The 21,562-nt window shown below is 39.1% G+C and overlaps 1 protein-coding gene across 3 annotated transcripts in view; it reads right to left on the bottom strand.

The window, feature by feature from the left end:
• Positions 1-8,649: 8,649 nt before the first annotated feature.
• Caprin2 (caprin family member 2) overlaps positions 8,650-21,562 on the bottom strand; it is a 49,424-nt gene continuing 36,511 nt past the window's right edge. For 2 of the 3 annotated variants that reach the window (XM_027430049.2, XM_027430048.2), the window contains 5 exons: positions 16,047-16,215; positions 14,834-15,013; positions 12,482-12,582; positions 11,369-11,432; positions 8,650-9,576 (listed from right to left, as the gene is read on the bottom strand). In XM_027430049.2, the coding sequence (XP_027285850.1) occupies positions 9,008-9,576; positions 11,369-11,432; positions 12,482-12,582; positions 14,834-15,013; positions 16,047-16,215 (1,083 nt within the window). In that variant the 3' untranslated portion in view covers positions 8,650-9,007. The remainder of the gene's footprint in view (positions 9,577-11,368; positions 11,433-12,481; positions 12,583-14,833; positions 15,014-16,046; positions 16,216-21,562) is intronic. The other variant, XM_027430050.2, reaches the window with a different exon arrangement.

The raw sequence follows: 21,562 nt of genomic DNA, 5'->3' as shown, positions 1-21,562 counted from the left end.
AAGCTTGGCCATAACTTAGGCTTGCTTGTAACTAGCTCTTATAACTTAAATTAACACATATCTTTTAACCTACTTTCTTTTAAGTGGCCTGGTGAACTTTACTCTGTATTGCCCATACTGCTTCCTCTGTGTCTCCTGGCATTTCTGCCCTTCTTCTTCCTACTGTTCTCTGTGCCTGGAAACCCTGCCTAGCTATTAGCCATTCAGCTTTTTATTAAACCATCAGAGTGGCACAGCTTCACAGTGCACAAAAAGATTATTCCAAAACAAACCTATTTTCTAGTTGTGATGTTGTTCAGCCTCAACATACACCTTTAAGCCAAGAGCTTTCTGCTTATTATAAACAGGATTCAATAAAGTCAACCATAGGTCAAGAGTTGAAGCAAGCAACCAGTGGACAGGAAGTGAACAAGAAAAACCATAGAAAGTAAGAGGAAGTCTGGAGATGGATAGAGAGATGCACAGGCAGTAGAAGGGAGAGACATTAACTTTGAGGTTTGAGATGGTGGAATGTAGCCAAGGTTCCAAGGAAACAAACTTTAGTTTATCTGGTTACTATACAAGAACTACCAGCAGATGATAGGCACCTGCAAGGTTATCAAGTTAAATGGTGCCAGGTGGTGGTGGTGCACACCTTTATTCCTAGCACTCAGGAGGCAGAGGCAGGTGAACTATGAGTTCCAGGACAACCTGGTCTACAGAGTGAGCTCCAGGACAACCAAGGCTACACAGAGAAACCTTGCCCCCCCCCCAAAAGAAGTTAAATGGAATCCATAGAAATATTAGATTTGAGATTTAAGGAAGTGGTCATTTTCACATTGTATGCATTCAACCTATAGGAAGTAGAAATTAAATTCATGGGCAACTAAGAACAAAAGACTAGAAGACTATAAAGATTTGGCAGCAGCAATATTGGAAGCTGATCCTGCATCTCACATTTATGACACTCTGATAGAAGTAATTTCTAAAAAAATCAAAATGTCAGATGTTTTAATTGTGGTAAGCAAGGTCATTTGAAAAGGGATTGTAGGTAAAGCCTTCCTAGAAACAATTTTTGTTCTAGAGATAATCCAAAGAGAAAGTCCAAGCCTTCTGGAGCATGCAGAAGGTGTGGCAAAGACTAGCAAAGGACTAATCAGTGCAGTTCAGTGAGGAACAGGTAAGATAACCCTTTGCCATTGGAAAAGGACCCGAGGGGCCTCATATAGGCCCTGATATCAAATTTGATTCAATCATTTCCAGTCAGAAACTCATCCACAGAGTAATTGAAGAGTTAATGTCTGTTGTTAAAAATAACACCATTGTGGGATAATCTTTTTATACACTTGGAAGATGTATCTCTGTTTTATCTCATCAGCATAAGGCACCTTCTGATTGGTTTAATAAAGAACAGAACAGCAAACACCTTGGCAGGAGAGCATAGGGAGGACTTCCAGGAAGAGATGAAAGCTCTAGGAAGGAATCTCAGAGGTGAGGTAGTCTCCAGCCAGACGTGGAGAAAGTTGTACCTACTGTACTGAGGAAAGGTAATGAACCATGTGGTACTACGTAGATAGTAGCATATAAATATAAACAGGGGTTGATGTAATTTTAAGAACTAGTTGGGAACAACCCTAAACTAAGGTCAAGTTTTCATAATTAATCAGAAATCTCCATGTCTTTACTTGGGAGCTGGTGCTCCAAAGAAAGTCCTGCTATACAACACTGCTCTGAATGTAACAAAGGACAGAACAGCTTCTGTTGGGACCCTGCTAGGTGACCTACAGTGCCCTTGGGGTTGGCTGTCCCGCCTCATGACTAGGCTTCCTGTTGAGACCCTGCTGGGTGACCTAAGGTGCCCTTGGTGTTCTCTCTCTCTGCCTCAAGTTTAGGCATTAGGTGTTCACTTCCCTCCTTCTGCTCAGGCCTGTATGCAAGTATGCAAATGTATCCACCCACTGCCAGGGGGCTTGGGGACATGGACCTTGACCTGAGTAAATTTCCACTGTGGCTGCTGTTGGTATAAATAAACGGCATTCTCCTTGCAAGAATAACCCACTGTCTTGTCTTTATTTAACCCTCAGATTCCCTCGCCCGAACCCGTGAAATATTGTAGTGCTGGCCACTACTACAAGCTTCAGTAGATTAAAAAAAAAAAAAAAAAAAAAATCAGAAGAGTCCAGAAGAGAAGTATTTTGGCAAGCTGCAATAAATGATCAGAGACCAAAGTTAAACATATATATAAATGACATTAAAATAAAAGGTTTGGTAGTCACAGGGGAAGATGGAACAATAATTTCACCAAAATCTTGGCCTCCAGATTGGACTCTTCAGGAGGTAAATATTCAGCTTCTAAGGACTGGAACTTTATCTCAGATAAAACAAACTGCAAGATGTGTCAAATGTATAGAGCCAGAAGGACAAATAGGAAAACTAAAACCATATGTGGCTAATATAGCTATGAATTTACAGGGACGTGATTTGTTACAGCAATGAAAAACACATATTAACATTCCTTCAATCTCAGAAACAATATAAAATGAAGAATGCTTCTGAGAAAAAATTTAAAAGATATTATCACAAACAGTCACAGACTGTTCAGGTTGTACATAAAGAGGACGTAACAGCTGTTGGTCTTTCAAAAGTACCAACAACCTGACCTTTAAAACAGATGACTGACAAACCTGTATGGATAGAAAAACGGCCATTGACATCAGAAAAATTACAGGAACTAGAACAGCTGGTACAGAATCAGCTAAATGCTCAACATAGTGAAGAACTGACCAGTCCTGGGAATTCTCCTACGTTTGTCATAAAAAGAAGTCTGGGGAGGGGCTAGAGAGATGGCTCAGAGGTTAAGAGGGCCAACTGCTCTTCCAGAGGTCCTGAGTTCAATTCCCAGCAACCACATGGTGGCTCACAACCATCCATTATGAGATCTGGTGCCCTCTTCTGGTGTGCAGATATACATGGAAACAGAATATTGTATACATAATAAATAAAAAAATAAAATCTTTTAAAAAAAGAAGTCTGGAAAATGGAGGATGTTAACAGATTTAAGAACCATAAATAAGGTGATTTAGCCAATGGGATCATTACAGCCTGGAATTCCCTTGCCTTCTTTATTACCTAAGTTATAGTCTATTACAGTGATTTAAAAGACTACTTTTTTTTTTTTTAACTATACCTTTACAAGAACAGGGTAGACGAAACTTTGCCTTCCCAGTTCCTACTTATAATAATGTCAACTGTTAAAAGGTATCAGTGGAGTGCCAGGCATTGGTGGCCTTTAATCCCTGTCTCAAAAAACCAAAAAAAGGAAAGGAAAGGAAAGGAAAGGAAAGGAAAGGAAAGGAAAGGAAAGGAAAGGAAAGGAAAGAAAAAGGGAAAAAGTTATCAGTGGAAAGTTCTTCCACAAGGAATGTTAAACAGCACAACCTTGTGTCAATATTTTGAACAACAGCAACTAGAAATAACTCATTACCAGTTTCCTCAATCTAAAAATTACCATTATATGGATGATATCTTACTGGCTGACACAGATGTAGATAACTTAGGGGAAAAATGTTTGATGGAGAGAATTTTGCCTTGCTGGGGATTACAAATAGCTCCTGAAAAAAAATACAAAGAGGAAATTCTGTCAATTATCTAGGATAAATGATAGGTTAACAGAAAATTCAATCACAGAAAATACAAATCAGGAGAGATCAATTGCAAACTTTTTTTTTTTCGTTTTTCAAGACAGGGTTTATCTATGTAGCTTTGGAGCCTATCCTGGCACTCGCTCTGGAAACCAGGCTGGCCTCGAACTCACAGAGATCCGCCTGCCTCTGCCTCCCGAGTGCTGGGATTAAAGGCATGTGCCACCAACACTCAGCCAATTACAAACTCTTAATGATTTTCAAAAATTGCTGGGGGAAAGTAACTGACTATGACTACTCAACTGGATTGACAACTCAAGAACTTACTAATTTATTTCAAACCTTAGAAGGTGGTAAGGATTTAAATAGTCCAAGAAAAATATGAGCTGAGCCTCAAAGAGAGTTGTCTTTGGTAGAAATTACAGGATGCATGTGGATAACTTGGATCCAGAGCTTGATTATGTTTTAGTTATTTTACCTTCTACTCATTCTCCCACAGGAATTCTAATGCAGAAAGAAAATAATATCTTAGAATGGAACCTTTTAGTACACAAGAGTTAAAAATTGAAGATCTGTGTAGAGAAGTTGTCTGAATTGATTCTGAAAGGAAAAATGATACTTTATCAATTAGGAGGAATAAACCCAGAGAAAATTGAGATCTCTTTTACTAATCCTGAAGTTGTCTCATTGTGGGCAGAAAATGAACACTGGGATATTGCAGTAATATTTTGGAGAAATAAGCAACAAATATCCCAAAAGCAAGAGACTTCAGTTTATAAAAAGAACTAATTGGATTCTTCCTCATATAGTAAAAGGCCCACCAATTTCTGGAGCCCCAACATTCTCTACGGATGCAAATAAATAAGGAAAGGCAGGTCAGGAAAAAATAAGTAAAGTGGCTCAAAGCCCTTATGGTTCAGTTACAAAAAAATAAGAGCTGTATGCCTCTCTTATGGTGTGATTGGATTTTCCTGAATCTCTTAATGTAGTTACTGATTCTCAATATGCGGAAGGGTTTGTTTTTTGTGTGTTTTTTTTTTACATGTTGAAACCACTGGACTTATTACAGATGATTCAAAATTAACTTCGCTTTTTATTCAACTACAACAAGTAATCAGAAACAGAAATCATCCATTGTATACAACACATATCAGATCCCGTATGGGTCTATCAGGCCCTCTAGCACAAACTAATGATGAAATTGATCAGCTGTTAATAGGAAATGCACTAGAAGCCTCAGAATTTCATAACCTGATATGTTATGTTGCTGGGAGGTTTTGCCTTGTTTCCATGGGAGAAGAAAAGCTATGGGTACCATCAAGATTGATAAAGATTAGATTTGAACAGGAGAGACCTCCACAATAAAGAGAGGCAATAGTTCATCAGATAACTTGGTTATTTAGTCCAAACTAACTTATAAAGACTAACAAATGCCTTTAATTTGATCAGGCATGAAAAATAAAAGTAAAAAATATAAAAATTTGAATGGTAAATTACCAAAAACATACTTACCTTACTGATATAAATGAAAACTGAGTTTTCTTAAGCCATGTGTCCTAATTACAGGTTAAAATGTTAGACTGTAGATTGCCCAAGTAGCCCACACCATCTTGGACATCAGCTTTTGAGTTTTCTTCTTAAATATTTTTATTGTTTAGTATTGAAAACATAGTTAAGAGATTTAAAATGTTTTAAGTAAATTCAAAGGTTGCTAAAGTTCAAAGTTGTTTTCTAAATCTCTAAGAGTGGGAATGATTTGGAGTCAGGGCAAAATATTTGAGCAGGTTGGTGGTAGCCCATTCCATCAATTCCAGCAGAGACAGGCAGATCTCTATAAATTAGTTGTTTTCTGAATTCTAGAGTCAAGTGAACAAAGTGGTGATGGTACACGCCTTTAATCCCATCACCCAGGGACAAAACTCAGATACGAATCACACATCATAGTTAGGGTTACTAGAAAAGCGGCTAATTTCCAATGGACACAGGAACAAATTGCAGCTTTTGCAATTGCCAATAAGTTCTTGGTTCACACAACCCCGACCAATATTGAGCTAGATGATACCCTAACTTTGTATTATTGGTGAATTGACAACTGAGGACTCTTCTTAAAGTAAAAAGAAGTCCACCAATATTTGCCTGTTGACTTCCATTGCAAATGCTTTCCATATATGGAGAATAAATATTCTCTCTTTTGAAAAACAAATTTGTACATTTTACAAGGCATGAAGAACCTTATACTCAGTCATTGCCAAATGCCCTATGGTCATAAGAGCACCACTTACCATGATGGGTTGGGTCTGTTTGATAGCAGACCTTCACAGGCTTATCCATGGGAGGAAAGGTATTACAGTGGAATTGGTACCTATCTGAATTCCTTAGTGACCAGAGTGTGGTAGCAAAGGGTTCTGTGCCTTCCTGAACTGTGAAAATAGCTCAGTTGTCTATAATCCCCATCCCTAAACTGCTCCCACAAAAGAGTCACCATTGCAGAGTCTGGACCAACAGAATGGTCACAGCATTTGGATAATGCATGATTTACGGATGTCTCTTCAACCACTAATGGAACCAAAACTAAATGTTAAGTGGCAGCCTGTTGTGGAATATTAGTTTTAAGATGTGTTACATCCATTTATGCTGTGGGATATTTATTTATATTTTTGGTTGTGAGCCTAGCCTTTAACGGCTCACAACCATCCGTTATGAGATCTGGTGCCCTCTTCTGGTGTGCAGATATACATGGAAGCAGAATGTTGTATACATAATAAATAAATAAAAACTTTAAAAAATGATGGGCATTTAAAAAACTCCATATAGTTTTCTCTCAATGTGGCAAGGCTAGCCATTTGGGAAGAAACGGCTTTGCCTTAACTGCTGACAGTATGCTATATAAACTGGACTTGCAAGATACACAGGAAAGTGATTGCTTAACTTTGCCAAGATAAGGTAGGACTGCCCTTCAGAATTCCTGCTTCATATAGAAGCCTGCCAGACATTCTTCAGGACACACAAAAAAGTGATTGCTGAACTTTGTCAATACAAGGCATGACAGTCCTTCAAAATGCCTGCTTCATAGAAGAGTCTGCCAGATACTCTAGGCCTGTAGGCCAAAGATGAATGCCTCAACCTTGCAGAGGAATTTTGGGTGACTGCCCAAGCAGCCAGATGTCTTTGTCATTTCTAGAGTTTTGGATGTTCTTTGCAATGCACTTCCTGTTTACTCAGGTAATATCATATCCTTCTGTTAGTGTTATTTAGCTTATGCTTGAGCGCCTCCATCTAAAAGAGCCTATCTTGGCAGGGCTCTTCATCACAGTATCTAGTGATAAAATATGCATACAGTTTGTAAATTTAAGAATTTTAGTACTATATTAATGTCAGTGATAATAGCCGTTAAAATATCATGAGTAACCAGAAGCCCTGAGCAGCCTTTGCCAAAAGAATGTTCAGAGTTTCTGGCTAAAGAAGGCATTTAGTCCCTGATCTGGGCTAGAGAGATGGCTCAATGGGTAAAGTGCTTGCTGCTCAGTCATGAGAACCTCAGTTCAAATCAAATCCCCAATGCCCTGTCTCAAAAAAAAAGGGGTGGTGGGGGGAATGGTAGAGGGATTCTCAGTAGTTCCCAGCACTAACACAGTGGCTCACAAACACCTGTAACACCCAGTTTCAGGGTATCCAAAGCTCTCTTCTGACCTGGCGCTCCAATACACGTCTGTCTCTCTGTGTCTCTGTCTCTGTCTCTGTCTCTCTCTCTCTCTCACACACACACACACACACACACACACACACACACACACACACACAGTATGTTTTAAAAGGCAGAATAGCCAGGTATGGTGGTGAACCCCTGTAATTCAAGTGTTTGGGAGGCAAAGATAGACAGATCTCTCTCTTTAAGTTCCAGGCCAGCCTAGAAATTCAAGACAGCTACGGGACAACCTAATTAGCAAATCTATTGTTATAGGACTTAACATGAGAGGACAGAGTTGCCAACAATATTGTAAAGGCATTGATTGTGTAGCAATAATAAAGACTAAGCTAAAGACTCAGAGACTTGAGAAAGAGACTGATAACTAGCTGCTTCTGAACACTGTCCTGCCCTCAGTCATTTAATGGTATCAGTGTTTCTCTATGTGCTTTGTGTTCTGGACATGAAAGTCAAGAATCAAAATAACTTTCTGCCTTGGCAGATGAGTTGCATCAGTTGATAGCTAAAAATGTCCTTCTTTAATCCTTCATATATTCCTGAATATTGTTAACAAAGTACTTCTGGAAATAACTCCTTATAGTAACTGACAAATAAGATATTTAGTGACAATTAAGAAATTTAAGTTTAAGCTAAGAAATATGAGAAAATTCTCCAATGAATGCCAAAAGTACAGTGGCTGCTGAACTGTTTAAGACAGTGAACACATAGCCACAAAACCCTAGTTTTCAGAATGGGGGGGGAGGAGAAAACTAGAGCAATGTGTTACATGTTTAGATATGTCCTTAGTAGAATTTTGCAACTATCCTATTACATGGATCCAGTTATATATGGGAAGATAGTCTTTAAAAACAAGGAGGGAAGAAGGGAAGAAAAGAGAGCTCAATCCTAGAGGTAAAATTGCTAGCCCAAGGTTAATTAGGAGTTGCAGAGACAGGATATAAACACACAAAGCTTAAACTTTTTGATTACTCAGCACTTTGTCTATGCAAATTAAACCCAGCATCTTACTAAGAGCAGAGCATACATGTATATTTCTTACTGTGCCTTATTTTAATATACAAAGCAGACACCAAAATGTAACTAAAAGAAGGGAGACACTATAGCAAGGAAGTAAAAACAGGTACAAGGAAAATGTGCAGTTTGGCCAGTGAAAAACATTCATCTTTTAATAAATGAGATAGATATGTATCAGAGAAAAGGAACCCCCAGAAAGACCTAGTACATGTAAGGTCTTCTTTTAAAATAACCCATGAACTTATGAATCGACCAGTGATTAATGCTCATCTCTTAATCAAACATTTATGCAAACAGAAACAACTGGAGGTGCAGTCTAAGATTTTTTTTTTTTAATTGAGGCACAACAAGGCATTGTAACTTGTCTGAAGTTGAGGCAGTCAGTTCAGTAAGTGGACCATTAACACAGTTGAGGGTTAAGTGCAAACAATACATATTCACTGTGTAACTAGCAAGGCTACATCACAATTTATAAAGTGCCAGATTAGTGCTAATTGTCATTCTGCTCCAAAGTTTTCACATAAAGAGGAAAACAAAAAAGTAAGGACCTCTTTCTTCCTCTAGGAACAAAATATTTTCCCCAACCAGTCAATCAATCACCAGGGCAAGGATTACTTTTCCTTAGATTCACTAGTGAGAACTTCATTCTTTTACTCCAAACTGAATTTCAATCTTGATAAAGAAGATAGCCGGAAAATGTGGAGTATTTCCAGCTACTTCCATAAATCGCTCCCCTGTGTAAGCGCAACCATATCTGGTCTCCCTGGAGGAGCTGGAGAATGGCATGGTTGCTAGCTGTCTCATGGTCTGGAGCACCATCATTGGCATAGGCTGACACCAAGACCTCCTCATTCTTCATGAGATTGACATACAGTGGTACATTCACGGCCAGCTTTAGCATGTGGAAAATGAATACATACGTGCCATTCACTGGGCAATTGAATCTACCAAGCTGAAGATCAAAGGTCTCACCCAAATTGTTCAGGAGAAGATCAAATACAATAGGTTGGTCTAAAGTTCCAGGAGCCAGATTGGATGTTCTGGCAGCTGAGAAGGCAACTCGCATTTGCTGAGGCAGGGGATAGACGTGTACTGGAAGGATGGCAGCTGCTGGGCTTGTCACCATCACATCCACAGGGGTCATGCTCCGGGAGTCTCCTTGCCCAGAGTCTCCACTGTTAAAAGTCTCGCTGTCTCTCTCTGGGCTGCTCACCTGAGAGGAATCGCTCCATTCTGCTGTTCATTAATAACAGTGAGTTTTTCAGTGAGGCTTTAGCTTTCACAGGTCATTTAACATTAGTCAGCTAGTGAAAACACAAGATTCCAAAACAAAAGCAATAAAATATAGCCAGAAGGTCCTGGGAAATCTGGAGTTGACTGCTTTCTGTTTTTTAAAGGTCAAGAAAATGTGGTGCCTTCCTCCCCAAATTGAGTAATTTACCAAAACTCAATGACAAAGACTAAGACCAGATTGGGGCACTTTTTACTTACCTTTCTTCTATAACTCTCATTCAGTTAATTTTTCAGTGACAAATCTTCTACTCAAAGTAGATAATACACAAGAGCTCAAGATAATTTAAGATTAGCTAAGAGACATCAGCTTTTAGAACTACCAACAACTAAGCCATTCAGAGATGTTCTGACAGGAGGACTAAGTCCCAAGGTAAATGCTTGGTTCTCATTTCCAAGTTAATGTTATAATATTTTAAAATCGTGTGTGTGTGTGTGTGTGTGTGTGTGTGTGTGTGTGTGTGTGTGTGTGTATGTGTGTGTGAACATGTAGGTGTAGGTACCCCTGTACATGTATAGGAAGCCAAGAGGTTGACATCAGATAGCTTCCTCAGTCCCTCTCCACCTTATTTTGTGAGGCAGAGTCTCCCACTGACCCTGGAGCTCACCAAGAACTAGACAGAATGTCCTGGCAAGCCTCAGAGACCTGCCCACTACCACTAGGGTTGCATATTACTGCCACAGAATCTAGCTTTTTACATGAAAGCTAGGAATCTCAACTCAGGTCTTCATGCTTGCATGGTAAGCATTTTACCCAACACAGCCATCTCCCCAGGCCTGAAATAATGTTTTTGGTGCTGTATGAAAAACTGCTCAATATGATCATTTCCTCAAAATAGGAAGACTGCTTTGCTTTGAAAAATGTCTCTTTGCCAGGTGGTGGTGGTGCACGCCTGTAATGTCAGCACTCGGGAGGCAGAAGCAGGCAAATCTCTTTGAGTTTGAGGCCAGCCTGATCTACAAAGGGAGTTACAGGACAGCCAGAGCTACACAGTGAAACCGTGTCTCAAAAAAAAAAAAGAAAGAAAGAAAGAAAGAAAGAAAGAAAGAAAGAAAGAAAGAAAGAAAGATGTCTCTTTAGTAATCTTTTTTTTTTAAGCAATTCTTTTTCAATTACACTAAATCATTTAATGGTCTCTTCTCATTAACAAGTATGATTAAGTACACTACCCTGTGTTTTAACTGCTGCTTATTCAAATCTATCATTGCTCCATATATCAATGGTATAAATCATACCAATAATAATTTTTGGAGCCATCATTCAGTTCTCAGCACCCATGTGGTTGTCCACAACCATCTGTAGCCCCAGTTCTATGGAATCAGATTCCTTATTTGGAACTTCAAAGGCACCAAGCATGCACATGGTGTACAAATATACATGCAGGCAACACACACACACACACACACACACAATGAATAAATCTAAAAAAAAGAAAAAACTCATCATTTTTGAACCATCAGACTCAACCTAAAGTTAGCATGTGGCATTGTATCAAAGGTTAAATTGTGCTCATGTAAAGAAAAGAACATTTTTTAAGAAACATACACAATTAAATTGACAGTTTTCATATCCTTCTTGGTAGTCTACTGCCTCATTCAATACTTTAGAATTAAAGTTAAACAAAATGAACTTCAATGGATAAATGCTGAAAGCAATGTGCTTTAAAGAGAAATTGACAGAGGATACAGTGAAATACAAGCATGCTTTGGGCAAATCTATACAGGTAATTACCCTTACCTTTGGAATTGGCCTGAAGACCACTAGATGTCCCTGATCTTTTATAACATTGCTGGAAATTATCCTAAAATGAATACATGAATATTTAACTTGGCACCAAAAGTACAGATTAATTGGCATTTAGGGAACACCATGTAAAAAACACGGTGCTGAGTAATGATGGAAATTCAGAAGCATAGATGGCCTCTGTCAATCATCTTAATATAAAGGAGCATAGTAAAGCAAGCAAGAAGAGCACATAAATTATTCAATATGACCCAGTTTTTAAATCAAATGTAAAGACTAGGGTCATCAAGAAGTCTTAATGGATAAGACACTGTCACCAAGCCAAAGTGACCTGAGTTAAATCTTTAGAACCCACATGATAATCAATTCCTAAAATTATCCTCTGACCTCTATACCTGTACCATGGTACACATACACACACATACAAAACACAGAAATAAGTAAATAAAATAAAGTTTTAAAAGAAAAATACTGGGGCTGAAGAGATGGCTCAGAGGTTAAGAACACTGGCTGCTATTCCAGAGGTCCTGAGTTCAATTTCCAGCAACCACATGGTGGCTCACAACCATCCCTTATGAGACCTGGTGCCTTCTTCTGGTGTGCAGATATACATGGAAGCAGAATGATGTATACATAATAAAGAAATAAAATCTTAAAAAAAAAAAGAAAAATACTGGTGTAACCCAAATATAACCATGACAGAAAGTTTAGAAGGCTTACTAAAATGGAATATCTAAATCAGTTTTGTCAGATACAAAAAAGAAGAAAATTTGCTGAGTCATCAAATCAGAATATACAAAACAGTTAAACTTATAAAGATGAACTCTACTATTATATATAAAAAGTAAGTTAACTTGAAGGTAATTTAGTGACACATTTTTTTTTAAATCATTTGCAATGTAATTTTTATCCCATTTACTTGCTGTGAACTACAAACAAGAAATTTACCCTCTGGACCTTTTCCTATACAGTGGAAGAGTAAATAGCTTATGTGAACATGTACAGTACTTCACACTTTTAAATTCCTTCTTCCCTTGATGATAGGGAAAATGTTTACCAGTCTGACATCCACAACTGTTCCACAGTTCAGTAGCAATAACTACTTACCCTCTGAGTGTAAGGTGTTCCAGGATATTCTCTAGCTTGCAGCTGCAGCTGATTGTAATTCCCATTGGAAGCTGAAGAGGGTCCTCTATAACTATCAAAACCTAATATATAAACAAACAGCATACATAAAATAATGGGAAACGAAGCTCACTAAACTCTGGCTCTAAAAGTTAAACTAAAGGGAAAAAGTTGGACAGATCTTACAATGTCATCATTAGATATATGTCTTCTTTTTTGTTTTTATAGAATATGAAATTTTATTACTATGTTCCCACTGTCAAAATTTATGGACTTGGTTGGCCTTTCCTTCTTGCCAATAGAGAAACACTGGCTACATTAACAACCTTAAAGCAGACTCTAAGAATAATACCTAAAGCAATAACTTTTATTTGGCAGGTTCTTTGTTGTTGTTTGGTTTTTGCTTTTTAAGGGTTTGGTTTGGGGGGAGATTGTTTTGTTTGGGTTTTTTTTTTTTTTTTGCTTGGTTGATTTTTCTTGTTTGTTTGTTTTTGTTTTTCAAGAGTTTCTCTGTGTAGCCCTGTCTGTCCTTGCTTTGTAGACCAGGCTGTCCTTGAACTCACAGAGATCTGCCTGCCTCTGCATCCTGTGTGCTGGGATTAAGGGCATGTGCCACCATCACCCAGCCAGCATGATCTTTTTGACCAAATCCAGCAACCAGAACTTGATCATTTTCCTCGATGAAGTTCAAGCAACCATCAATGAACACAAATGCTATGATAGTCTTGGCATTTTTGATAAGCCATACTCTCACAAACTTCCTGGTAGAAGAATTTGTCTGTTTGACTTCAACCCCTAATTTTTCCAGCACAATTCTCTTTGCATGAGAAACACCTCCAAAAGGATTAGACTCTAGGGCTTTGCCCACGCGGGCTTTCTTGTATTGTTTGTCATACCACTTCTGGCTTTGTCAGAGACTGGTGTAAGGAGGCTACAATTTTAGCCCACCTTGTTGGGGCCATGGGTCAGAGTGAAAGAGATCTGTGTCTTCTATAACTAAAAATATACTAAAATGTTTCTACAGCAAAATACCATAACACGGGGGCTGGAGAGATGGCTCAGAGGTTAAGAGCACTGGCTGTTTTCCCAGAGGTCCTGAGGTCAATTCCCAGTAACTAACCACATGATGGCTCACAACCATCTGTAATGAGATCTGGTGTCCTGTTCTGGTGTGCAAGCAAACATGCAGGCAAAACACTACATACATAATAAATAATTTTTTTAAATACCATACTTCTGCTGGCAATTTATTTATTTATTTTGTTTTTTTTGAGACGAGAGTTTCCCTGTGTAGCCCTGGCTGTCACAGAACTCCCTCGGCAGACCACGCTGGCCTCAAACTCAGAAATTCACCTGCCTCTGTCTCCCAAGTGATGGGGTTAAAAAGCATGTACCACCATGCCCAACATTTTCTGATGACTTGGAATGCTGTTAAAATATACAAGTTGGGTTTGGGTGAGGACGAGGCTAACATAATTAGGTACTTAAAACCTCAGTATCAAGTCCTTTTGCTAATATCAAGCTGCCATCACAATACTTGAAACCATAACTAAATCTCAAGAATCCATTATGTGAACTCAAATTCTCTTGTTCTTATCTGCAAGATACTTTGAAAGTAACTTGAAAATGAGCCTTGTCTGATTATGTCACATTTTAAAAGTTAAATCGGGCTGGAGAGATGGCTCATGGGCTGGAGAGATGGCTCAGTGGTTAAGAGCACTGACTGCTCTTCCAGAGGTCCTGAGTTCAATTCCCGGCAACCACATGGTGGCTCACAACCACCTTGAATGAGATCTGGTGCCCTCTGCTGGCATGCAGGCAGAAGACTGTATACATAATAAATAAATAAAAATCTTTAAAAAAAAATTTAAAAAAAAGTTAAATCAATCAGTAAAAGATATCATTCAAATATAAAAATCAAAATCCCCCTTGAAAACCAAGCTGATCAACCCCCCTTCTTCAATATGCTTTGCAGACAGCAAGTTAGGTCTGTTGCAGAAAACAGTTATATTAGAGATACTGGAGGGCCAGAGAGATAACTCAATGCTTAAGAGTACCGGTTGCTCTTGCAGAAGACCAGGGTTCAGACCCCAGCACCAAACTATCTGAGACTAGTACCAGGAGATCTGACAACATCTTCTGGCATCTGCAAGCACTGCACTTATATTCAGGAAAAACAGTAATAAATAAAACATAAGTAAAAGTTTTCTAAAGCACTCTATTACCTACTAATAGACAATTATAAATGGAAATGACAGAACAAAGTCAAAATTGAATCCAGTTTGAGGCAGGAAAGTATATACAATAACTCAGTACACTCGATTCAAAACATACCTTTGTAGCCACCAGGAGACCGATACGGATTCATTAGTAACCTCCCTCCACGTGTACATCCTCTCACAGATGCCTGACTACCGATGAACGGCTGAGCAGGTCTGGGAAACATACTCGTGGGTGCTGGGTAAAAGGCAAGGTTGCCATTGCTTACTTGAACAGTTCCATCAGGATGGTACCCTGCAACATATATCAAAATATATATTGATATATATGTAACATGCACACCCCTAACCTATATTTTCTCCCTTTAAAAACACATATCAGAAACAGAATATTACTCAAGTTATGGAGGAAGGAAACCTGGCACATGTCACAGTATGAATGAGCCTTCAAGGTGCTACAATAAATGAACTAAGTTACAACTAGAACAAGTATATGATGCCAACTCACACCAGGTAGCCAGGGTAGCCAAATTCAAAATAAGAACCAACAAATCTAAAGCAGCCACTGACGTTACATCTCTTCACAATTCAAATCAGGGGACAGGAGAGATGCTTCAGCAGTTAACAACACTTGCTGTTCTTTCAGAGGACCCCAGGACCTACATCAGGCAGCTCACAACTGCCTGGAATCTCAGCCCAAAGAGATCCAATGCTCTCTTCTGGCCTCCATAAACATGTGGTATACACACACATATAAATAAAAACAGATCTTTAAAATAACAGTTCAAGATACTGGAGAGATAGCTGAACAGTTACGAGCACTAGTTTCTCTCATAGAGGCTCTGGGTTCCATTTCCAGCATTCATGTGTTGGCTCAAATCATCCATTAACTCCAGCTCCAGGGAATCTGATGCCTTTTCTGACTTCTGAAAGTATCAGGACTTGCAAGCAAAACATTCATAAACTTAAAAATATATATTTTTATTATTATTATTATTATTATTATTATTATTATTATTATTATTATTATTATTTTGGTTTTTCAAGACAGGGTTTCTCTGTGGCTTTGGAGGCTGTCCTGGAACTAGCTCTTGTAGACCAGGCTGGTCTCGAACTCACAGAGATCCACCTGCCTCTGCCTCCCGAGTGCTGGGATTAAAGGCGTGCGCCACCAACGCCCGGCCAAAAATATATATATTTTAAAAAAAGGGAGAGGGTTGTTGTTTTTTGAAAGTCCCAGGGACCAGGTGAGGTGGCCACAGAGGGTACTCCAGTAAGGCATTGAGTTAGCACGTGTTACTTATACAGAATATATGCAGAGATCTTACCGGTCTCTGGAGGTTGGGCTGTCTGTTCTATGTGTATAGCTGGGAGTTGGCATTGGGTTATTGTCTGTGTACTTGTTGAAGTAAAATTTTGATTGTAGCCAGGCGAACAAGGGGATTCTTTCATTTCTTGTTCTTTCAGTGGAGGGAGAGGTGCGTTAATATTAAACACCTTTAAAAAAGAGAGAGAGAGAGCACACAAAACCACTGGGTATGGCTCAGAGGAAATGCCTCAATAATACCTGTACAGCTCTACCAGATTCTAAGGCAACAAACAACTAATAAAGCAGTGAAAACCTGATCATCATTAGTCATCGGGAAATGCAAACCAAAACCACTATGAGATAGCACTTCAGATCCACTAGGACCACCGACTGTCAAAATATGAAAAACAAGACTAAGCAAGGAGAAGAAACTTGACCCTCGTTACTGGTGGGAAAGGTAAAAATGGGACAAGCATGGTGGAAAACAGATAATGGCTTCTTATAAAGGTAAATACAAACCCACCAGTTTCATGTCTAGGTATCCACCCAAAAGAAGTCAAAGACTTGAGCAAATATGATATGACCTTAGTAACATTATTCCTGAGTAAAACAAGACACAAACTTCAAATAGTGTTCAGCCATAAAAAAAGTGAAAATATGATCTATACCGCCTATCCAAAAACACTATGCTAAGTGAAACAAGCTGGAAGGAGAGAACCAACTCCATAAGATTGTCCTCTGACCTCCACTTGTGTGTAGATATGTGCCTGCTCTGCACCTGCTAATAAAGGAAATTTTGAAAAATAGTTTCATTTCTAGCTAGAATAAGTAACTTCATAGAGACACAAGTAGAATAGAGGTGCAGGAAGAGGGGAAACACTGGGAATTACAATCTAATGAGTGTTCTGGTTTGCTTTCTGTTGCCATGATAAAACACTCTGACCAGTGTTTTATTTATAAAGGATTTATATGGCTTACACTTCCAAGTTACTTGAAAGTAGGCCTCCTTGCTATTCCATGCTTGCTATTCCACCTCTCACAGAGGAGCTCAATCACAGACAAGGAAGTATGGTAGAAACCACAGAGGAATGCTGCTTGATGTCTCATTCTCAGGATCATTCTAGGCTCTTGCTAACCTAGTTTTCTTATACAGCTTAAGACTGCCTGCCTAAGGAACACACACACACACACACACACACACACACACACACACACACACACACACACACACACACACACACACACACAGGGCTGGGCCCTCTTACATCAGTTAGCAATCAAGACAATGCCCCAACAGACACGTCAACGTAACAATAAAACTAACCAGGCTAGGCATGTATTGCATGCCTTTGACCTCAGAACTTGAGAGGCAGAGATATGTGTATCTCTGAATTCAAAGCCAGCTAGGCCTAAGTTCCAGGCCAGCTAGGGCTACAAAGTGAAACCCTGTCTCAAATAATTAAACAGAAAAAAAAAAAAAAAAAAAGCAGTGCCAAACCAAGGGATACCTCGCTCTGAGTTCCTGGTCAGTAAGGCTCCAAACAAACACCGGGTATTGCCATTGCTCTTGGTTGCCTATTAAATGGTAGGACCCTATTGCTGCAGACACCCCTCATTTTGGATGAGGGACATAGAGCAATTCACCTGTCTAGGAAAGTCTCTGCCTTCTGTCTTGTTTACATAGAGCCAGAAGGTGCTATGGGAGTTACTGGAAGAGAAAAAGGCATCAAGTCTCACCTTGCAATGGATCCTGCGTGTCACAATACCAACCTGGTGAAATGAGCCAACTGATGCGATAGTGGCATAATGGTTATTAGAGTAACATGCTGCTCCCTGACTGGATATGAGGCCTGTACCACAGGGTTTCACGCCTGGTACTGTAAACCTGGTCGAAAGCTACTGTTAGTGTTTTATGATATATTTATTCTGTCAAGCAGCTTTCTAAATATTTCTGTTTATACCCATAGATTTATGTTGCTTTGAACTCTGATCAGAGAAGCTTCTTTTTGCAGTGGGTGATGGTCAATGCAGACACTAGCTGAGTATAAGTGAGCACTTAGATGTAGATAAATCATTTTTAACCACCACACCTCATCCAAGGCACAGAGAACATGGTGGAAGATGGGGTAGACAGAATTTGAGAGCTGGTAGATGAGAACAGGAGCTGAGAAATGATGACTTTTGAACATAACATGGTGGTTGCACACTTCAACTCACAGTAGGTATGGTCACCTTCATAAAACCTACACGAGTTCAACCCAGTCTTAATTTCAGCATGGATGAAGGAAGGGTCCCCAGACACCCTCGATAGAGGGAACTACGGTAGTCAATGACTGCGGAGGAAGGGGCAGTCACCATTCTTTGGGGATGTGACCCCTAGTACATGACTCGCTTCCCAATGAATGGTCTCACATCCATGCACATACAGGTAACATTAAGTGGACTCAGGGTTATTACTGACAATAGCCATGACATTAGAAAGGAGATAGACAAAGATGGGGGTCTTAGAGGAAGCTGGGGGTGGAGTAGTAGTAAATGGCTATGAAGTAATGGTAGATAGATATGATCAGAACAGATCATATAAATGTATAAGTTTTTCAAAGAATAATTTTTTAAAGATTTTATTTATTTATTATGTATACAACATTCTGCTTCCATGTATATCTGCACATCAGAAGAGGGCACCAGATCTCATAACAGATGGTTGTGAGCCACCATGTGGTTGCTGGGAATTGAACTCAGGACCTCGGGGAAGAGCAATTAGTGCTCTTAACCTCTGAGCCATCTCTCCAGCCCAAGAATAAATTTTTAAAAGACTTTAAAAACTTCAAAGGCAGAACTCCTGCCTAGTGTATATGCAAGACCCTTGGTTCAATCTCCAGCAAGAAGAAAGCAGTTGTTAAATTTCCACCATGCAGGAGTCTTCCAGACACCTAAGCACAAGTCATGAGCTAACACGTGTCTCCCTTTGCCTTCCCTACTCTGACGATTTTTGTGTGCAGTACACTTGAGTATTGAGTAACTGTCTCTCATCTCTCTAATTCTCTCCCTTCCATGGTAAAAGACCAGCTTCCAGAATAGCTTTAGTGGTTTGTTTTGTTCTTCATTTCTGTACCTCTGGTGAATAAAAAGAATTCCTGAGCTAGCATGATAGAGTATACCTTCAATCACAGCATTTAAGAGGCAGAGGCAGGCATATAGTTTTGAATTCAAGGACAGTCTGGTCTACATAGCAAGTTCCAGGCTAGCTAGCATTACATAGTGAGAACTTGTCTCCAAAACAAAAATAAAAACCCGTCTCAAAACAAACAAAAAACAGTGCCTACGGGGAGGGAGAGGGAGAAGGGATTGACATGTGAAGCAAGCTTGTTCCTAATTTGAACTAATAAAAAAACAAAAAAAAAACAAAAAACAGTGCCTAGCTGAATCTCTGTGAGTTCAAGGTCAGCCTAGTCTACATAGTGAGTTCCAGAACATCCAGATCACAGAGTGAGACCTGTCTCTAAAACAAAACAAAAAACAAAAAACCTGATATGTGCTTTTAAAAGAGCTTGAGAGAAGACTCAGCTTTTAGGAGATGCTACTGTTCTTGTAGAGAAGGCTACAGTACAGGATGATCTAATGCCTGTGGCCTCTGAAGGCACCTGCACTCCTATGTACATACCCATACACAGACACATACACATAATTAAAAATAGCAAAAATAAATCTTTAAAAATAGATAGGGCCTTACCTCCTGCTAAATAAAATGAATGAGAACCTGCTTGAACTAGGCAGGCTTCAAAGAGGCAGAACAGATGAAGAAAACCATCAACAAAGAGGGACTCTGACAAAACAACACAAGACAAGCCCAGTAGAGTAGTCTGACAGGTTAGGCAGGACTTCAACAGTTCAGGTAAAGGATTCTATTTCATCATGTGATGAACCACTGTCTGCTTTTAATTGGGAAAAGAAAAACTAAATTTGTGCGACAATATTATGAGGCTGCCAAGGAAAGAAGAAAAGCAAGAAAAAGACCCTCAAACTGTGCAGCCAGAATAGGAGGGTCCATAAATACATGCTACTGAGTTCAGCAGCCCTGGTCTGGGCCTGCTCTATACTGCTCACCCACTACCACTATCCCCAAGGTCCCAGATGAAACACCAACAGGAAAGGCATGTACTGCTATATTGAAAGGTTTTCTCCCCCTGAAAAATTATACAAATCTAGTATCACACTATCTTTTTCTTTCTTCTCTTTTTTAAGGACTTTTTTGTGTGAAATGTTTGCCTTCATATATATATATATATATATATATATATATATATATATATGTATGTTCATATACATGTATGTATGTATGTATGTATGTTTATCATGTGTATGGCTGCTACCCACAAAAGCTAGAAGAGGATGTGGGGATCCCCTGGAAGAGCAGTTACAGACAGCTGCAAGCCACCATGTGAGTACCAGAAATCAAATCTGGGTCCTCTATAAGAGCAGCAAGTGCTCTTTTTGAGCCACCTCTGCAGGCTCTGCAATACCATCTTTTTTTTTAAAGTTTTACACTACAATTGCAGAATACACATTGAGAACACACACACACACACACACACACACACACACACACACACACCTGAACAAACCAAAACTTCTATGAACCAGAATGAGACTAAAATAAAATTAAAAGAATGTTTCAACAGTAAGAGAACTAACATATATATGTATCCTTTTGTTTCAGGTTACTGATGCTAGGACCCTCAGTAATACAGAACTGGTGACGATTAACATTAGCTGTTATCAAAACAATGTTTACCACCCACATATTCCTTTTGTGAGGAGGGAGTACAGGGGATCAACCACACACATTCTTACATGGGTCCTAAGCTTTGTCTATTAATTTTCAGAGAGGAAACAAGGCTCTGATAAAAAAAATCTCCTTGAACAAATCTTAAGGGTAGGCCCCATGCCCAGCAGTAGATGGCCAACATAAAACAAACTCAACAGCATCCTTGGAGGTTCTCTGTCTCATGTTAAAACCTTTTTTCTACCTTACAGGTCCTTTGAACATATACTATGGCTTCCAGTTTTGGGGATTTTATGGGATTCCTGTGTGTTCAAACATGTGTGTTGCTGCATCTATATATATGTGATTCTTGTGCTTTTTCTTTGGTTCTTTTTCTTGTTTGATTTTTTTCATATTCTGATTTTTTATGGTATTTAATTTTACTTTATTATTATTTCTTAGATGCAAGTTTGTTTTCTAAAGATAGGAGGGGATATGGATAGGAGGGGAGCTGGAGAGGAACAGGGAAAAGAAAAGAAAGGGAAACTATAATCAAAATATATTGTATGAAAAAAGCCTATTTTCTTTATTTTATTATTTATTTGATGTATATAGATACTTTGTCTAACATGTACATCTGCATACCAGAAGAAGGCGTCAGACAGTTGTGAGCTGCCATGTGGATGCTGGGAAGTGAACTCAGGACCTTTGGAAGAGCAGTGAATACTCTTAACCACTGAACCACCTCTCCAGCCCGTCTATTTTCAATA

The sequence above is a fragment of the Cricetulus griseus genome, chromosome 8, assembly GCF_003668045.3.
Source record: "Cricetulus griseus strain 17A/GY chromosome 8, alternate assembly CriGri-PICRH-1.0, whole genome shotgun sequence".
Classification (NCBI taxonomy): Eukaryota; Metazoa; Chordata; class Mammalia; order Rodentia; family Cricetidae; genus Cricetulus; species Cricetulus griseus.
Note: the sequence above shows the minus strand (reverse complement) of the source record. Positions and strands in the feature narration are given on the sequence as shown.